Source organism: Pseudoliparis swirei, chromosome 6 (assembly GCF_029220125.1).
Source record: "Pseudoliparis swirei isolate HS2019 ecotype Mariana Trench chromosome 6, NWPU_hadal_v1, whole genome shotgun sequence".
Classification (NCBI taxonomy): Eukaryota; Metazoa; Chordata; class Actinopteri; order Perciformes; family Liparidae; genus Pseudoliparis; species Pseudoliparis swirei.
Window position 1 is genome coordinate 9,794,691 of NC_079393.1, and position 14,643 is coordinate 9,809,333.

The following is a 14,643-nucleotide window of genomic DNA, read 5'->3' on the forward strand; positions in this document are numbered from 1 at the left end:
CTCAACCATTACCCTATCTCTCTCTTTCTCTCTCTTCAGGTCAATGTGAGATAAAGATGTGGCATTGAAGGACAGAGAGATGAGGTATTCACCTCCTGCTACCTGAAGTCCAATTCTTAGTCTGGGATCTTTTTGAAAAATCTACAAGGCACGTTCTCCGCCTCATGAACTTGCTCCCACTACCTCATGAGGATGACCTTCTCCTGAATCGCTGAATCAACCCCCCTCCCGTGCAGACAATCACAAATGTCTCAGGGATCACACATGTCATGGTGATTGGACACGCATGTTTTCCAATAATCTGCTCGACTCATGCCATCTCCGGTGATTGAGGGTTCAGCATGTCGAGAGGCAAACTGAAGACTTGTGCTCGATTTACATGTCAATGGCATCTGGAGCCGGGCGTACAGAGACTGATGAGAAAGGTGGAGAATAAAGGTCTGTTCCATTAGTGCTCCCAGGGGGAACATGGGCCTGGATGCTGCCCGGACAAACTAAAGTACACCGGGGGAATCTACATGGCCGACTGACCAACCCTGACTCTTGGAGGACAAGCTGATGGATGTAACCGTTTTTTTGTATGTACAGATCTGACTACTATCTTCTCATTGAAGACAAAAAGACAAGGCTTTGAATCATCGCACAATGAGCAGTACATTCCAGCCCTCTGCAGGGGAAAGAGTCTGTGTGTCTTTGTATTTTTGTGGTTGGCTGTGTCTCTCCTGACTGGGAATATCATAAGATTATAAACAGGAGGTGGCTCCGACATCTTATCCCTGTTCCACTCATCCATCACAGCTCCCACCATCAGCAAAGCAAACGGACCAGAGATCTGAGAAAAGGTCTGGAGAGGACATTACCCAATATACTTTAAAGACCACTGGGTGCAGGTGGCTGATCCCTGAGCTTTCTTATCATTTCGGTGAGGAAGAAAAGGCTGGCAGCTCATAGATAGCCTTTGGCGAGACGGACAGGTGTTTTTTTGGCTGTCAGCCTCTCTGGGAGGGACCGTCAGTGAAAGGAAAGGCCTCGCTGGGGGGCTCTGCTGGAGGGGAAACTCTTTTCCACGGGCTATGTTTGGATGTGATGCTTGTCTCTGTGGATGCAACATGGCCTGATTACACAGCCCTGGTATTCAGATAGTGCTGGTGGGAAGGGTAAATATTATTTATTTTAAACATTTGTTCCTCTTCAGCTTTTATCATTATTATGCAGTGCATGTGAAATAGATATTTCTCCTCTAACCCATTACTGACGACAGCTTCAAATATATATATTTTGTTGGTGCACTACTCGGTCCTCCAATTATTGAAGTTCTGTCTGAACAAACATCTTATATTCTGAAGTGCCTCTCTGAGAGATGGCGCCTGCTTAACATAATCTTCTGGCAGAATATTCTTGTCAGTTATAAACTACCTATGTATATGGTAAATGTTAATAGACTAAAACTATGTCATCTTGAATGTGCTGTTCAGCTGAGGCTCAAAAGAACACTAAGCCACAGCTCAGCCACTACAAAGCCTCAACATACTAAGCCATTAAGGCTATGAGGTTATTAGAATTTAATTTCTTCCAAAGTTTTTCTGTGCCTCTGCTGTGGATGCAACTGGCTGATCAAGGATCGTGATAACAAAAGCAGGAGCTGATTGAGGCAAGATAGTTACTAGTTAGTCATGCCAGGTACGTAGTGAAACAATCTAATCTGCCGGGCATATTAGGAAAAAAGGTTCCAGCACTGTGTCTGAGTGTCTGATCTCAGCATTTCTCATTTAAAACTCAATAAGCCTCCTATCATTTGATAACTGGCAGCATTACGACTTAGACGATATCTCAGATGTGTGTTAATTACAACTCTCTAGGGGTGCACAAACATGGACCCCTTCTTTTCCTCTTCATGAATTCTCTTTTTCTCCTCTCTCTACACGCAGGATAATGCATATCCTTCCCTGCCCTGAACAAGAAGCCACCATGAGCAACGTCACGGTCACCGACAACACTGAGCCCATCAGCCGCAACATGAGTCCGGCAAGCCCTAGCCCGTATCCCTATCCTGTCAGTTTCCAGGTCTCCCTGACTTGCTTCCTAATGCTGGAAATCCTCCTGGGAATGAGCTCCAACCTCACTGTGCTTGTCCTTTACTGTATGAAGTCCAACCTCATTAGCTCTGTCAGTAACATCGTCACTATGAACCTCCATGTGTTGGATGTGCTCATTTGTGTGGGCTGCATCCCCCTCACTATTGTGGTGGTGTTGCTCTCCCTGGAGGGAGACACTGCACTCGTGTGCTGCTTCCATGAAGCCTGCGTCTCCTTCGCTAGCGTCGCTACTGCCGCTAATGTGCTTGCCATCACCCTCGATCGCTACGACATCTCGGTCAAACCAGCCAACCGGGTGCTGACCATGGGCCGTGCCCTGACCTTGCTGTCTGCCATTTGGGTGCTATCCTTTGTCAGTTTCCTGGTACCCTTTATTGAGGTGGGCTTCTTTGCCCAGGGTCATGCTGATCTGAACCAGACAGTGGTGGATAATGTGGTCCACACGAACCAGTACTACACAGAACTTGGCCTCTATTACCATCTGCTTGCTCAGATTCCTATTTTCTTCTTCACTGCCATTGTCATGCTCATCACCTACTCAAAGATCCTGCAGGCACTCAACATTCGCATTGGCACGCGTTTCCACGCTTCACAGAAGAAGAAGGCTCGCAGGAAAAAAAGTCCATCCGTGACAGCCATGACAACACAGCACGAGGCCACAGATGCATCCCAGAGCAGTGGAAGCCGCATGCCCACACTGGGAATGCGTACCTCTGTCTCCGTCATCATCGCCTTGCGCAGGGCTGTTAAGCGCCACAGAGAAAGGCGAGAGCGCCAGAAGAGGGTGTTCAGGATGTCCCTCCTGATTGTGTCTACCTTCATGCTGTGCTGGACGCCCATCACAGTGCTCAACACAGTCATCCTGAGTGTGGGCCCCAGTGACCTAATGGTCAAGTTGAGACTGGGCTTCCTGGTCATGGCTTATGGGACCACTATCTTTCACCCTCTGCTCTATGCCTTCACGAGGCAGAAGTTCCAGAAAGTCTTAAAAAGCAAGATGAAGAAGCGAGTGGTGTCAATCATCGAGGCAGATCCTACCCCTAACAATACCATTATCCACAACTCCTGGATCGACCCAAAGAGGAACAAAAAGGTGACATTTGAGGACAAAGACACCCGACAGAAATGTCTGTCTTCTGAGGTCGTGGGGTGAAGGAACTCGTTGTCTTTACAGTATACAGTCAATAAAAGCAGCTAAAACTGACATCAGGTCATAATGAAAAAGGGAAAATGTTAATCCAAAGCAGTAATGTAAATAATATGTGTAATAGAATGTACAAAAACAAGAGGTGGATAATTTATTACTATTTATTGAGAACAAATGTAGGTTTCATAGATAGACTATATACTGTACTGTAGATATTGCATGGCTTTTTGTAATGGTAGCAACATACAGAGCATTGTGTACATACATAATACATGTACAGCATAGGGTAAAGAAGGTATTTAATTCGAGAGAAAGAGAGAGAGTGAGAGAGAGAAAAAGAGAGAGAGAGCAAGAGAGAGAGAGAGATAGAGAGAAATAGACCTAGGAAGTACTATGTTTATGTATATTTATAATAAATTTCGTGTTCACTCACCTAACACAGCAAAACTCTTCCTATTCTACCCTCCCCCAAGTTAAGTGTTTGTGATTCCTGTAACAACTGTGAGATAACGACCATTCATCACAATGCCACTCCGAGACCAGACCTGCGATCCCCAGTGACCGCAGACCTTATGGCCTGGGAGCCCTCCGAGGGAAGGCAAACGGGTCAAACATGGCAAGAGACAGGCATGGAAAGAAAGGAACAAAAGTAACGTATGTTCTGTTGCTATAGACGGAAAGCTATGGGGAACTGTTCATAATCACTGCTTTTAGAGTTAAAGAAGAACACTTGCATTCCACAGACACAATAGAAGAACAAGGCTCTCATCACCTCTTTGACAAAAACCAGATATAATCAAAGCATAGTCTGTTTTACTTTAACAGTTGCGTCTTTGAGCCAAATGGAAATATATACAGTTGCCTTATTTTGGTTTGATGAATTGAGCATGACTTTACGGTGGGACCGGTAGAGCACATACTGAACACAGTGATCAAAATAATGACAAATATTGTTTTACACCTGAGTGAATCCTCAGAGGTCATGTTTCCATAAAGAAGTGATTGAATCAAACTAAATGAAAATGTTGAAAATTGTTGTATTATCAAATTGTCTGTTTTTAATAACACTAGCCGCACAACAATGCTCTCCAAATAAGCAAACCCATAACTGCAATAAAGAACTACTGCAAAAATGTTGACGCCTTATAAAATATTCTGTTGACAATCCACAATAACAGATCATGAAGTTATTCTTCCCTGCCTATGTTTACCAATAGTGCGTATCCTGCTTTGTTTATCAAGGGATACGATAGTGAAACTGTATTTCCCAGGTGGCCGTTGCTGGTAGATTATAATTCAGCCTGCCTTCAGCCTGAATTTCAGCAGTAATAACACCAAAATAAAGCTGTCAGCTTATTATTATTTAGAGTGCGCTCTAATATAAAATCTAGATGCACAATTGCAATAACCATTAGCATATAAACCCATTCTCAGATAGCCCGGCAGCTCACTTCATTATAATCACTGGGTCAAGAATGATATGCTCCCTCAGATGTGGATATACGCTGTGAAGTGCCGTCACATGCATGCATAAAGGTGCTCACAGACAAATGCATACACACTGCACTCCACAGTTTATCTCAGTAATGAGCTCATTACAACTTTATTGTCTCAAGGAAAGTCGAACATTGAAGAGCCCTTTAGGTACAGAGAGCATGTTTACACAACCATGATCAGATGCTTCTCCGGGTGCCAGACTAGTGTGTGGTTTGTAGCACAACAGAGAGGGCTGTAATGGGAATATTGATGCTGTCAGGCCGAGATTCCGATCAGGACTCAAAATGCTGAGGCGTCAGTGAGCAGTTTACTAATCACAACAAAAACTCTCCTAAGAGGTGGAGGCTAAATAATGTCCTAAGAAACCAAACACTGGATTATGAAAACTATAACAAAAATCGCTCTTACGAGGTTGGTAATAAGTTTCCAAAAAGGCTCGGTGGCTATGAACGTGGCCTTGGTGAACGACCATGAGACGAAACACTTTGGCACAGGACAGAGGGAAGACGCAGACTATAAGCACATGAGGGTAATGGGGAACAGGTGGAAACAATCAGGGATCAGGGGAGACAATCAGACCGGTGACACATGAGGAAGGGCAAGTGACCTGAAACGAGAGGAGAGTTAGACTTCAAAATAAAACAGGAAGTTACGAGACAAAACCCCAAGACAAGACAAGCTTCACCACGGTGTGACAGATGCAGGCAAGGTTCTTTATGACCCTGCAGTAAATAGGCAGTGTGGATGTCATGCTACCTTGAGGGCATGTCTGTGATTGAGAGAGGAGATGGGATGAGAGCCAGCAACAGATTAGCCGACAGGGGAGGGAAAATATCCGATGAGATGAAACATTGAGCCAGAGGATACATTTAACACACACTTAGTCCAACTTTTAGTAGGAAAACTTCAGAGGAGGGGTAGCCTATCAATGCACAAATAGACCTATTCCCACTACCAACATAACAATGATTCACTTCTAACAACTATGTTCCACTCCTGAATACATAATTTAGCCCTCCGCTCAAATGTCAAGTACTAATCCAAACATAATCAGTACTACTGAGAAAAAAAAATCACTTGTATTGATTACCTTCTAAAATGACCTCTCAAAAACCAATACTACACACACTATCTAGATCACAATTTGTTTTCCATCCTGGGGTGCATTCCACACTGGCGAAGCAAAAAAGGCGTTAGGAGCACAAGCAACGAGCTGCCATGGAGTTATTACAACGTTATTCAGTCATGTTGTTATTATGGCGTTATTCAGTCTGACAATAGGGGTGTGTGTGTGTGTGTGGGGGGGGGGGGGGGGGTAAATCCATTCATGAGTGCAACAATAACTCGGAACCTCTTAAGCCACAAACAACACCGATCGACTGAATATCAGAGTGGATGCACTTCTAGTTAAAATAGCATATTTCTGTCAAATATAGCTCATTGTGCTCAAGAACGCTTTTGAAATATTCATCTTAAATACCCGATCTGTTCCAGAGCTTGTATTGTTAAATGTGGTTTTAGACATTAGGCGATGACCGGTGACCTCGATTTTGTTTAAATCTCATCATGAGGAAATTAATTTACACTTCTAGGCGGCATTAATTAAGGAACTCATAATATGGACCAACCAAGGCAAAGAAAATGCAACAGAGCCTTGACATACACTTGCTTATTGAATTACTTGCTTATTAAGGAGTATAATGTTGTACAATATAGGTTAAGCGTCAACATGGTGTGCATAAACATGTCTTTTCAAGCATTTGTTTAATAACTTAAACAAAAGCTGTACAATTTAAACCATCAGTCTAATCTCACGTGTCTCTTTTTTCCTCTATATTATGTATATAATTCCAAATATTCTAATATTGTGAGGGGAAGCATCAAGCATTTATGTTCAAACTCTGAACTGATATAGTATCATCTAACCCTCTTGTTATGATTGCTTTTACATTGACCATGTGTAGTTTCAGGCTTCATTTTGGCCCACATGGGACCACTTCCATCAATCTAAACATTCACTAACGGCTGCAAACACAAGGTCAGCGTTGCTGGTTAGCATGGCTAACAGGCTGCCACTAGACCTCCAACCCCAAGGGACCTGCAGAGAAGAACATAGGTCAATATACGACCATACTCAATAGCAGAGCATCAATGATGCTTCCCTGTGAGAATCACTTGACCCTGACGTGTCCTTTTCCTTCTCCCCTATACTCCACAACATGGCTGATGTTTACTGCTGTCCCTATCACATACATTAGGTCACTCCCTTTCTCGCCCAGCCATCCCAGATTGAGATGCCATCTCTTTAGGGCTCCTCTCTATCCAGCCGCAGACACAGAATAAAAGCCTGGGAAATCATATTACTCCGTCCGTATGGAGTCTCTATTGCATTAGGTCAGCAAACACTCAACTGTAATTCTGCTATCGTAGAGAAGGAGAAAGTGAATTGAGCACACCAGCCAGCGCAGCTTGACAAATTGTTGCTCGTGGTCATTTTCCAAATGTTACTCTCACCAAGCCACATACTGTAGAGATGGGAGGACACTTTACAGAGACGGAAGATGTATGACTCTGATATACAACCTGTAATCTCTGAAGAAGAAAAACTATGGCTCAGATAGAAACCAGGAATCAAAGGTCAACAACGGCATATAACCTCTATCTGCTGTGACCTTAATGACCTCATTGGGTTGTATGGGAGGAAAATAACACACTGGTCTGATACAGCAGTGTAGATTACTGCTCTCTCACAGGATAAATTCAGCCCAGATGTGCAATGATAAAGTTAGTGTTCTCCTTTAATATGCAGTCTATATCAGTGAACTAATGAATCCTATGGGGCTAACACAAAAAAGCAGCTCACATACAAGCCAATGTGGACAATATAAGATATTGTAATAAACAATAAAGATCCTGGAATTTATATTTGCAAATTAGCACAATAAATGCTTATGTTATGAAGCACGGTAATAGAGATTGTGTAGTGTGTAAGCATTTTATATTTGATGAAATGTGCCATTATATTGTAAAATCATCCTTTATGCGAGTCAGAGAAAGGGTCCGACTAGCATATTCTTATCTCACAAAACCAAAAATGTGAAGGACAACAAAACAAAGTCAGAAGTGCCGACATGGCTGGATGCCCAGTCCCTGTTTGTGTTTGTGTGTCTGTGTGCACCTGCCAGTCAGTGTGTGATTGTCTGTGTGTGCATCTATTCAGCAATGTGTGAATACTCCAGCAAGTGCCGCTACATCCATACAGTATGTGCATGCAGCTATGTATCATTCCAATTGTTTTATCAGGCAGTGACAGAATGTCAGCCGTCGGTGTGAGAGGGAACACAGCAGAGAGGAGATTGCTGGCCTCCAGCTCTCGCTCCACATGAAAAGATGTGAATGGGACCTCAGAGCTACCACAGCCTGACAGCTTGAGACACTACAAGGTGAAGATTTGTATTATTAAAGCCAAAAGAGACCAATGCAGTTATAGTATATTCCATTCACCTTCAAATACCCTCATTTCCACCGCTGTGGATGTAGACTTTGATTTAAAAATGGATGCAGGATGACAAAACATAATAGTGTATTTTTTTTAAAAACTCTCTATGCACAATGTGCATTTTATTAAAAAACATCCAACCTCCACATTGTTATTCTGAAGTGCTGCCAACATCAAGCTGAAACTAAAGTTTAAATAATTAACACGGATAGCTGCTAGAATATAAAACAATGGCATTGAGACTTTTGTGTTTCTGGGTTGAGGAAGATTGAGTGGCATTAGCTATATTTTAAATATCTAATTAAAAAACTAGAAGGGGGTAGAGACCCTGGTACTTTATGGTAGCTTGTTGGTGGACATTATCTGTAGTTCAAAAGACAGCTTAAATATTATGTTTATTGACAATATATTTATTTTCTGGCAACTTTTTTGACTGTCTGCATTCTGCCTCCTCTATAAAACCTGAAATACCAGATTTCACCATGTTGCACAGCAGAAAACTACTGCGCTTACTATTAAACTAAACATGAGTGTCCTGCTCTACCAGGTTTTGCCATGCCAATTTCTTAGGAAAACTCATCTTTATCCGACCCTATCCTTGGATGCAAATAATTATGTGCTGAAAGGAATATCAAGCTATTGATGAAACTGAACATTGATTCATCCTTTAATATGAATCCCACAGTTAACCACACAACAACTCCCACTCAACTCCTCTTACCACTGCTCTCTGTGAAACTGTTTTCTGCCACATATGTGCACGTGAATCTAGAAATAGGGTTGCTTGGAAACAGTCAACACAGCGAGGGCATAATATACTGTGAATTAATCATCTGTCCTTATTTCATTGAAAAAATACATTTATATATATGACCAAATAAGATGCATTGTTTGAATTGCAAAGGTAACGGACAGTGAGTTGCTTCTGAGTCTCAAAATCACTCACATCCTCCACACCGAGAGATCTTGTATTTTTTTCATTTTGCAGAAAGAAAAAATTGCAACATTTGCCTGTTCAAGTGTATAATTGTAGCTTGATGTCGATGTAGAATAAGTATTAAAGAGTTTGGTCATGGTTTTACTGCAGACTGGAGACATTCAGTTGTATCTTTAAAATAAAAAGGGAACAATGTAATGTGTGAACGTGTTGTGAGAACGGTGCAGGTGTTACATTCTTAATATGATCCATTTTCAGCTCAACGGGATAACAGAACCAGATGGAAAGGTCTGGGTGTTATTGATCTTTTCAACAAGCACAATTCAAGAAGTCTCAAGTCACTGGGTTTGAGTCCAAGTCAACATTTCAAGTCTCCATACTCAAATATTGACAATCGATAATCCAGTTGCTGTAAACTATAGAATAATATGTCTATTTATAGAAACTCACTGCCTATGAATTATATCCCAGTCAAAATGACTTCACAGCTCTGCTATATAATGACATTAGAATAACACAGTTAGCCAGACGAGATAATGCAGTTACAGAATATGATTAAATCCTCCAAAAAAGGCCACACTTTGTTAGCTGCAACAACTTGCAGCTAAAACTCGCTAGGTGTAGTGAATGGTGATGACCAATGACACACAATATGGCCAGGCAATACCACCGTGTCTGTTGGTGCCCCACTCCAGATGTTTGGTATGGAGATCTTCTTCCTCCTGGAGACTTGTTCTCCCCTTTTAGCTTTCGGGAACGATGTCCTTGTCTTACTCTCCCCCTCTGAATATGGTTTCATTATTACATTACATTACATGTCATTTAGCCGACGCTTTTATCCAAAGCGACTTACAATAAGTGCATTTCAACCTAGAGTACAAACTAAGAACAACAAGAATACAGGAAGTAACATTTCCTCAACATAGTCGAACTACAAAAGTACCATAAGTAAGTGCTATTTAAGTGCCACTGAAGTGCAAATCTGTGTTTTAATCCATTATCTTGTCTCTATGTGCCTATGGTGTTCTGTCTGACTCACAAGTACCAACATGCCAGGAAATCAACAAATGTTGCAGTTGCAGAAGAAGACGCTCTTGGTCAGAGAAAAGAAAGTGCCCTTTGAACTAACTTGTGTGAGTACTGTTTGCATGGCAGTGACCAGAACAAGTTATCTTTGTGTCACCTGGGGGCGTTACCTTTTTTTGGGAGTGGAGTGGTTCCACTCTTGGCACCATGAGTGACAAATATGGAGCTCTTGATGGTCCCAACCCATGTAGGCCCAAATGGACAATGTTGAGTGAGTTGCGCTCAAACGAGAGCAACATGGTTGCTGAGATAGGCCGGGATAAAAATTGCTTAAATGTATGGGATACCATGCAAATATAGTGACAACAGCCTCTGAGCCTGAAGGCATCACTCTCGATTTACAAGTTGATTTATGTTCCAACCTTCAGTCACAAGTTTGTGTAGTGACTGGGATGATAAGAGCCAAGGATACAAGCAGCTGAAATGAGAAAACCTTGGCAGAGTATTGTGCTACTCCCCCGGGACAAGGTGAGGGACTCATATATATATATATATATATATATATAAAGTTGAGCGCCTCTTTGCAAAGTCATTCTAGTCACAAGCAGCTCGGCGTGAACCCCATGTTACACACACAACACTCTATAGGGCCTTTATGTACTCAGTTGGCAGGAATGCCATGAGTTCACAAAACAGGCACGAGTCTGTGCATTGAAAAAAAAAACCTGAAAATAATCTTGTATATAATATTTAAGATAGCATTTATGAAGTCCACATGCATTGTCACATGACTAACGTACCTTTTAAATGTGTATAGACAGGCAATAAATCAAATGAAGAGAGCTCTCAAGTTACAACCCAGCAGCGAGCGCACTATCGCCAAAGCCCGGCCATCTGCTTATTGCAGGCAGTTTGCTGTAATGACTTTTCAGTCTCCTGAGCTGCGACCTCTGAGATGGAGAGGAGAGCAATCAAAGCGCATTCAGTTCTGCTACAGTCATTTGGCCACTCTCAAACAGCTATCACAGGGTGCAGCTGTAAACATTTTGCTCCTCAGCACTCCTGAGACATACAGTCAAAGAGGATAGCAGCTATTAGTCTCTTTCACAAGAGGAAGCCCGTGTGAATACACTCTTCAAGCTGAATACAGCAGAGAACGGGGAAACACACAGAACAGCCATTGGAGCAGAAATTGGTAAAAGAAAAAAAGAAAAACAAGACAAAAAGTCATTATTGAAAAGGAAGAAGAGTGTACTGAAGGCTGCACTCCATAAACCCCTCAGTCTCCGTTATTTATGTAATTGATGTGTTTATGTGCAAGATGAGCAAACCAATAGCGGTTTGTGTTCCTTATCAAAAGTCACAAAAAGAGCGATCCTTTCAAGTCTTTTTGTCATCAATAAGTCTTTGTAATGAGTGTATATCTGCTATTTCAGTGACAGCTATTTATAGTCAGCTGGTGTGTACACAGTGAATCCTTGATCCACACTGTCAGCTGTCGGTATATCTCCTCGACACACAGGGAATATTTGGATTGAATTCACTGCAGTAACTGCAAAGCAAACAAGACTTGCTGCTTCCAGCCCCTGTGCAGAAGCTCTATGATGTCATTGGATAACACCCCCCTCTTGTGGACATTTGTTTGACTTCTTCTGGGCAGAACACAATCCCAGTCCGAAGGGTCAGCATAAGCACAAAGATATAGAAAAACATTAATTAAGTATGCTGTTTATTTTAGTTTTTGAGGGATAAGTAACACACAACAAGGCAACATTATTATTTTAAATAACAGACTGAGTGTTCCTCCCTCACGTGTCTATTTGTGTACCATGACATGCAACGTGAGAACATATCAACAAACACACTCACACACCAGGAGAAGTGTGAAAAAATATAAACAAGGCCTTGCATTCATTCTGAACTGAACTCAAAGCCTTTGGTTAGATTTATCAGATATATTGTGATCTTTAACACATCCAAAGAGGCAGACCAATGATGTCGCTGACAGTGGAGATTTATTTAGAGCTGAAGCTCCAGCAGCTGTTGTAAGTGTGTGTGAGCGCATGCGTGTCTGGACTTTCCCGTTCCTCTGATCGCACAGCTTTGTCAGGTAAGGAAACAACTCTGTTTATTGCTTGGAATTGATTGTGCACCTCCTGCTCTTTAACAGAATGAGCCACTTGTCCTAATGCTGAGGAGGAAGAAGAAGAGCTAAAACGCCTTCAAATACCAAATGGACTTTAAATGCCTGCTGCAGGAGGCGTGTTTCATGTAGTCGTCCTACAGAAACGTCTGTGTGTGCTCAAAAAGTCACTTTATAATACCAGTAGCATATAGTTCAGTATACTGTGTATAGTTTAGGAGGCAAAGAGCACATTTATATGTATTCTTCCAACGGCATTTGTTTACGGGTGAATGGTTGCTGTTGTAATGTAATGTCATCTAATAGTTGCAACTATCGAATGGAGAAATAGAACAATATAGAGAGATATTTGTTGCCCTGTTATGCTTTGAGATATGTTTGGTAATTGTAAACATGGAGCTAATTAAACCTGTATATGGCCTCAGGATATCACCGTCACAATGACTCTCCAGTGGACTGCTGTGGCTTTCTTCCTCTATGCAGAGATAGCAGTCAACCTCATCTTGTGTATACCCTTCATATCAGCACGGAGGTACTGCAATATAACACACAAACACAAAACACGATCGAAGATTCATTCAGCAACTCGTCCTCAGCTTCATGTGCAGAGGCACATTTAAAAAAAAAAAAAAAAAATGAAAGTCTGATGCAAAAGTCTGATTTTAAATAAGAAACATGAAACAACCACTTCACACACATCACCAGCAGAGTGCATACATGTCCTTCCAGGGTCGATCTCCTGTGCATTATGTCTGACTCACAATGGCCTTTGTGTCTACTTTGTAGATGGCGTTCAGTGTTCAGCTGGAGAATATGGAACTGGTTATCTCCATATTGGAACAAAGGCTTTTTTACCATGATCATGGTTCTTATTGTACTTTTCCTCGGTAAGCAACCTGCTTTGACTGACATTGAATCACACAAAGTTCGCTGACAGCATCTTGTCAGTCCAGCTCATTCATGCTTCTGTTCTCCCTGCCCACCTTCAGATGCTGTCCGTGAGGTGCAGAAGTACTCGGGTCCTGAGCCCATGCACGATGCCAAGGTGAACCCAAATTTCTACGACAATGTCCACATGAAGCTGTTCAGAGCCCAGAGGAACCTCTACATATCTGGCTTCTCTCTCTTCCTCTGTCTGTTAGTGTTACTTCCTTCCACACTTATTCAGCCTCACAGAATGTGTTTGGGACCTCCAGTCACAGACGAACATTACCGTTCAACACGACTGTCCACTTCACTTTCTGAGGCCCTGCCTTCTTTTTCTTCCGGTCCTCATCTTTGCCTGTCCTCCACCACAGTATTATGCGTCGGATTGTCACCTTGCTAAACCAGGTGGCCGTCACGGTGGAGAGCAGTGCAGGTCTCCAGGCCCAGATGGACAGCGCTGTCAAAGCAGCCAAGCTGCACCAGGACGACAACGTGAAGCTCACACAAGTAGGAGTTAACCAGAGCCTGACGACTGACCTGAAACTCTTTTTGTCTTCCCCCAATGTGTAATATCTAATAATATAATATCTAACTGCAATTTATATTTCACCTTAAGTATAATATTTACTTTTCATTATCAGAATGGGTTTCCTGTACGTAGAACTTTTGAAGTGTGGAGGCATCCTTGCATATATTGTATTTCCGTAGTGCCATAGAGTAGTTTCAGGGATTTGTATTGTGTATGTGCTGTTTTCTGCTGTTGGTAATTAAGGAGAGTATTTTGTGCTCAGGCTGTCCTGAATGAGGAGAAAGCCATGTCAGTAAAAAACCAGCAACTGAAGCTGGAAGCTGAGAAGCTGGCAGATCAAGTGAAGGTCGCTGGGGAGGGTGAGTAGTCGTCACTTCTTTCAGAAAGGTTGATCTGCAATTAAACATTAAAACCAAAGCAATGTTCTTATAAAAAGATGTTCATAATTATGAGAAATATATATAAAACAATAGTGCTATAAGATAATTCTAGGGGGCATTTATGACATGAAGTGCAATTGATAGATGAAGTGCTGTTTGTGTTTGTAGCTGTGCGCAAGTCTCAAGCTGAAGTGGAGGCCATGAGGAGGCAGGCCAAAGGTCTGGCACAAGAGTATGACCGACTATTGACAGAACATCATCAACTCCAGGTGTGGTATCGTGTACACACACACACTTTGTATTTATTAACCCACCTAATACTCGAGTGTAGAGTTTCTAATCGTGTACTTGATCCACAGAATCCTCAGAGTCCTGCAGACAAAAAGGATCAGTAATCGCAGGAATAAAGAGACCATTGTCTTAAGATGCCTTCTCTTTACGTAGACACTTTTTTCTCATGAC

At 42.1% G+C, this 14,643-nt stretch overlaps 2 protein-coding genes across 2 annotated transcripts; both read left to right on the top strand.

Moving 5' to 3' along the window:
• The first annotated feature begins 448 nt into the window (after positions 1-448).
• Positions 449-4,305, top strand: LOC130195483 (G-protein coupled receptor 22-like). Its single transcript, XM_056417029.1, has 2 exons — positions 449-1,157; positions 1,929-4,305. The coding sequence occupies exon 2, from the start codon at positions 1,933-1,935 to the stop codon at positions 3,247-3,249; it is 1,317 nt and encodes a 438-aa protein (XP_056273004.1). The 5' UTR covers positions 449-1,157; positions 1,929-1,932; the 3' UTR covers positions 3,250-4,305.
• Positions 4,306-12,173: 7,868 nt separating this feature from the next.
• On the top strand, positions 12,174-14,605 carry LOC130195486 (B-cell receptor-associated protein 29-like). Its single transcript, XM_056417031.1, has 8 exons — positions 12,174-12,312; positions 12,771-12,877; positions 13,132-13,232; positions 13,335-13,482; positions 13,644-13,779; positions 14,064-14,160; positions 14,350-14,450; positions 14,541-14,605. The coding sequence occupies exons 2-8, from the start codon at positions 12,786-12,788 to the stop codon at positions 14,574-14,576; spliced, it is 711 nt and encodes a 236-aa protein (XP_056273006.1). The 5' UTR covers positions 12,174-12,312; positions 12,771-12,785; the 3' UTR covers positions 14,577-14,605.
• Positions 14,606-14,643: the final 38 nt, after the last annotated feature.